Genomic DNA, 4,862 nt, shown 5'->3' on the forward strand with positions numbered 1-4,862 from the left:
CTTAAGCAGGCCACCAAAAGTCCTTGGCCCCCAAAAGGTGCCCAGCAGCCCCCAAAAGGGTCCTAATCAGCCCCAAAGAAGGGCCCATTAGCCCCAGAAAAGTGCCCATCAGTCCCCAGAAGGTGTCCAGGAGCCCACCCAAAGGTCCCAATGACCCTCCCCCCATGAAAGGTGCCCAGCAGTCCCCCAAAAGGTGCCCCCAGCTCCTCAAAGAGGTGGCCAGTGGCCCTCAAAAGGTACCCCCCATGGTCCAAATGAGACCCCTAAAAAGGTGCCCAGCAGACCCCCAAAAGGTCCCGATCAGCCTCCCCAAAAGTGCTCTCCAGTCCCTAGAAGGTACCCAGCAGCCCTCAAAAAAGTCCAAATGAACCCCCCCATAAAAAGTGCCCAGCAGACCCCCTACAGGCCCCGATCAGCCCTAGGAAAGTGTCCACCAGCCCCCCAAAAGAGGCCTCCAGGCTCCAGAAGCTGCCCAGCAGCCCCCCAGAGGGCCCCAACCAGCCCCCTCCCCCCCCTCCCCCCTTCTGAAGTCAAGAGGGGTTCCTGAGCGGCACATTGCCTCACCCTGTCCCCAGCAGCAGCCTCCTCAAGGGGCACCATGGGGTGGCCTCGCTCCTTGGCACAGTTGGCACAGAGGAGGGTCCCATCCCTGAGGGTCCGTGGTGCTTCGGGAAAACCTCTTCGTCCTCCACCAGCAGCTCCTTGATGGCCAGCACCACGATGGCGAGGGGGCGGCTGGGCAGCAAACCGTCGGCGGGGAAGGGTAAACAGCACTGGGGACAGGAACCAGCGCCTGTGGTGGAGGCGTTGAGGCAGCGGCGACAAAAGTTGTGGCCGCAGAGCAGGAGCATGAAGGGATCGAGGAAGAAATCCAAGGAGACAGCGCAGGTAGTCCCCTACTGGAGGTTCTTCAGTGTTGCCAGCCGCCATGGCTGGGGGAGAATTACGGCTCCCCCGCTCCCCCTTCCCCCGCTCCCCCTTCCCTCCTCCTCCGGAGATTGTTTGTGGTTTCGAGAAACGCCCGCGAGAAGGGGGTGGGACCGGGAGGTGGTGGAAGTGGTGGCTGGAGGGCAGCCGGCAGCCAAGTCCTGGCACGGGGAGTGTATTTGATATTCCCTAGAGATCAACCAGTGCGGAGTGGATCCCACGTTCCCTGGAGATCAGTGTGGAGTGGATCCAACATTCACTGGAGATCAGACAAGGTAGAGTGGGGATCCAACCAGATCCCTGAATCCTAGATCCCAGCTACCAAACCCCCGAATTCCAGATACCTAAATCCCTGAATCTAGATCCCAGGCACCAAATTCCCAAATCCTTAAATCCTAGGTCCCAGATACCTGAATCTTGGATCCCAGGCACCTGAATCCTAGATCCCAGGACCCAGATCTCTGAACCCTAGATCCCTAAACCCCAGATCCCTGAATTCTAGAACCCAAATCCCTGAATGCCCAATCCCTGGGATCCTCCAAGGGTCAATGAATCCAGCTGGGAAGAGGGCAGGGGGTGAGGGATATTGAACCTGGCTGAGCTGCAATCCATAGCTGGGGTGACCTGGGGGATACTTCTCCAGGCTGAACCACCTGAGGTCCCTCAGCTGTGCCTCAGATGTCCTCCAGACCTTTTACCACCTTCATTACCCATTTCTGGACACATTCCACCCTCTCAATGTTCTTCTTGAGGTGAGGAGCCCAAAACTGACCCCAGGGTTGGAGGTGTGATCTCCCCAGCCATGCCTACAAGAAGCTGCAGCCAAATTTGGACATTTTGAGGTCCAAAAGGAGCCTTTTTTCCCTCCCCAATGCCTCTGTTGAGAAGGTCCAACAAAGTGCAATCAGAGGGTGCAGGAGGTGCCCAAGTGCATGGTGGTTCCATCTGGAAGGAGAAGATTTGAGACCTCTTCCCTCCCTGGCTGATAAGAGCTGGCAGAGGCAGACTGGGCTGAGCTTGGGCTGAGCCAGTGCCAGAGTAAAAGGGACCCCCAAAAACACCCCAAGAGAGGGGAAAAAACAACTGGAGGAGAAAGTGGTGAAGAAGAGCCAAGCTGAGAAGAAGCTGGTGGAGAAAAAGCAGCTGGAGGAGAAGAAGCTGGTAGAAGACAACCAAGTGGAGGAGGAGAACCAAGTGGAAGAGAAGGAGCTGGTGGAGAAAGAACAGCTGAGGAACCTCAACACAGCCCCAAGAAAGCCTTCAAGAGGGGAAAGTCTGGCTGAGCACCAACCTGGCTCCTGCCTCTAGCTTAATCTGAGGTAATTTAAGATCAATTCAGGAAAGATTTTTAACCCTTTTCCCACTTCCTCCCCCCCTACCTTTCCATTTCACCACCTGGTGGAAAAGAGCTGGGAAAATCCAGCCTGGTTTTGGGGCCCCTCTTCCCATCCCACAGTTTTGGGATCTCCCTTCCCTCCCTCCTCTCCCCCTCCTCCCCCCCACCCCAGTTTGGGGTCTCTCCCCCCCCCCCCCCCCCTAGTTTTGGGCCTCTCTTCCCCTGTCCCCAGTTTGGGGCCCCATTTCCCAGCCCCATGCTGCCTTTCAGAGCCTGGAGTGGAGGCCCTTTGATCCCAGCTCTTATCTCCCCTGTGCACATTTTCCTGGGTAGGGCAGGGGGCAGGAGAAAATTTGTCCTATTCCTCCTGCAGGATTTCTCTGGATGTGAGAGATCTGGGCTCAGATTAGCCCAGTTTGGTTTTAGATTAACCCAGTTTGGTCTTAGATTAGGCTGGTTTGGGCTTAAATTGCCCATGTTTGCACTCAAATTAGCCTGGTTTGGGCTCAAATTAGCTGGAGCTGCTTTAGATTTGAGCTGGGATCAAATTAGCCAGAGGGAGTTGGGTTTAAATTAGCTTAGGTTGGGCTCAAATTAGCCCTGTTTAGACTCAGCCTTGGCTCAGTTTGGAGTCAGCATAAGATTGGTTTGGACTCAGTTCAGTTATGACTCAGCCTAAACTTGCTTTGGATTCAGCCTTCACTGTGTTTGGATTCAGCCTAAGCTTGGTTTGGGCCTGAGCTAGGCTCAAATTGGTCTGGGCTGGGCTCAATTTAGCTCGGTTTGGGCTCACCTCAGCTCACTTTTGGGACCTCAACCAAACATGGTTGGATTTAACTGTCCAAGAAGATGAGTGGTGGGACCAGGGATGGATTTAAGATGAGCTTTGGGGATTCATCCTTGAACTTTGGGACTCCCTGAGGATTGGGGGGTGTATTTATGAGCTTAGATGAATCCATCCCAAAGTGCTCCTCATGGTCCTCATGGAATTCAATCCACATCTCCTTGAATCTTCTCCCAAATCCAGGAAGCTCCTTCACAGCTGCCAGAGGACATCTTTCATGATGGAATGTGGTGGTTGACCCTCATTTTTCTTCACCCAGAAAGGGGTGAAGAGCTGAGATATCTCCACCTGGAAGACACTCATCTGATGTTTTGGTCTCTCTTTTCCTTTCTTGCAGCTCCAGCCCCAAGGGACACCATGACCTTCTGCCTCCAACCACGGCTGCCCACCTGGCATCTGGCCCTGGACTACCACACAGCAAAGCAGTTTGAAGGTAACCAAAAGTGGAGAGGAACCAAGTTCCCATTCCTGAGGTTTTCTGTGCTGCATTAAGTCTGGATGTCCATCAGAGATGGAGATCCTCCCACTCCACCTTCTGCCTTGAGGCCACTTCCATCTCCAGCCTCTACCTCTTGGCTTCTCTGTGTCCAGGCTCACCTGGACATCCTCCATCTCCAACCCCTATCTCTTGGCTTCTTTATGTCTAAGCTCCTCCCCCTCCAGCTCCACCACTCCTCCCCTTTTCCCCACCAAAGACAATTTTGTATCTGTTTCCTCTCTGGTCAACTTTTCACCTTCTCCCTTTTTTGCTCTCCAGTTGACATCACCTTGGATCCAACCACAGCAGGTCCTGAAGTGATCCTCTCTGACAACCTCAAAGAGGCTGCCTGGGGTAGGCCTGGCCACCAGTGGCCTGCGGGACCAGACCGCTTTGACACCGATCCCTGCATGTTGGGCAGCCAGGGCTTCACCTCAGGTCGTCACTACTGGGAGGTGGAGGTTTCCGGACGCTTCTGGGCTGTAGGGGTGGCCCTGGAGTCAGTGCAGAGGAAGGGTCGAGTCCTCTTCAAGCCCAACGCCCAGATCTGGGGCTTGCAGAAGTACGATGAGCTCTGCGTGGCCCTCACAGCTCCTTCCAACACCTCTGTCCCCATCCTCAATGGGGAGATCGGTGTCTACCTGGACTATGAGGTTGGCCAAGTCTCCTTCTATGCTGTGGGCAGCCAGAGACGCATCTTCACCTTTCCTGTGGCTTCCTTCAGCGGGGAGAAGGTCTTCCCCTACTTCTGTGTCCTCCTCTCCACCATCAAACTGTCCCTCAAGGCCTGATGGCACCAGCAGGGTCCTTTCTCAGTGCTGGTTGCTCTCTCTATGGTGGTTGGAAATGCTCCTTGATGCTCCTCAGCTCTTCTGTCTCCAGGGCTTGGAGTCATCTCCACCTCAGCTCATGCTCCTACCTCCATCTTGGACATCTCCATTTGGGGTTCTAGCCAGGGGAGGGGGGATTGGGGTCTGATTAATTAAAAATAAATTAATTAGTAATAAATGGCTGTGGCTGACCCCCCACCAACCTGCTCCAGCCCCACAAAGTCCTCACTCAGGCTGCCTTGGCCTCCCAATAGCCTCCTTGGTCCTCCAAGAACCCACCAGAGCTGATCCATGTGGGACCCTAGAGGCTGCCCCAGCCCCCCCAACATCTTCTTGGGGTCCCCAAACCCCCTCGGAGCTGCCCTGCCTGGTACCCCAGCAGCTTCCCTGGAGTCACAAAACCTCTTTGGTCCTTCAAAAACCCCCAACAACACCCCAGGACTGGAC

At 54.9% G+C, this 4,862-nt stretch overlaps 1 protein-coding gene across 3 annotated transcripts; it reads left to right on the top strand.

Annotated features, from left to right (window-relative positions):
• Positions 1-1,053: 1,053 nt before the first annotated feature.
• LOC137457859 (E3 ubiquitin-protein ligase TRIM7-like) lies at positions 1,054-4,593 on the top strand. 3 transcript variants are annotated; one of them, XM_068169590.1, is made up of 4 exons: positions 1,054-1,202; positions 1,571-2,246; positions 3,445-3,540; positions 3,865-4,593. In XM_068169590.1, the coding sequence occupies exons 3-4, from the start codon at positions 3,465-3,467 to the stop codon at positions 4,374-4,376; spliced, it is 588 nt and encodes a 195-aa protein (XP_068025691.1). In that variant the 5' UTR covers positions 1,054-1,202; positions 1,571-2,246; positions 3,445-3,464; the 3' UTR covers positions 4,377-4,593. The 3 variants fall into 3 exon arrangements, with proteins under 3 accessions (XP_068025691.1, XP_068025692.1, XP_068025693.1); XM_068169591.1 differs by having other exon boundaries at positions 1,680-2,246; XM_068169592.1 differs by having other exon boundaries at positions 1,816-2,246.
• The last annotated feature ends 269 nt before the right edge of the window (positions 4,594-4,862 follow it).

Source organism: Melanerpes formicivorus, unplaced genomic scaffold (assembly GCF_026170545.1).
Source record: "Melanerpes formicivorus ecotype bairdi unplaced genomic scaffold, bMelFor1.0.p_v2 SCAF_204, whole genome shotgun sequence".
NCBI lineage: Eukaryota > Metazoa > Chordata > Aves > Piciformes > Picidae > Melanerpes > Melanerpes formicivorus.

What these genes read in the sequence shown, in the direction of transcription:
- LOC137457859 (XM_068169590.1), top strand. Translation starts at nt 3,465, where the DNA reads ATGACCTTCTGCCTCCAACCACGGCTGCCCACCTGGCATCTGGCCCTG. An exon ending in CACAGCAAAGCAGTTTGAAG is followed by an intron (nt 3,541 to 3,864) that starts GTAACCAAAAGT and finishes TTTGCTCTCCAG; the next exon opens with TTGACATCACCTTGGATCCA.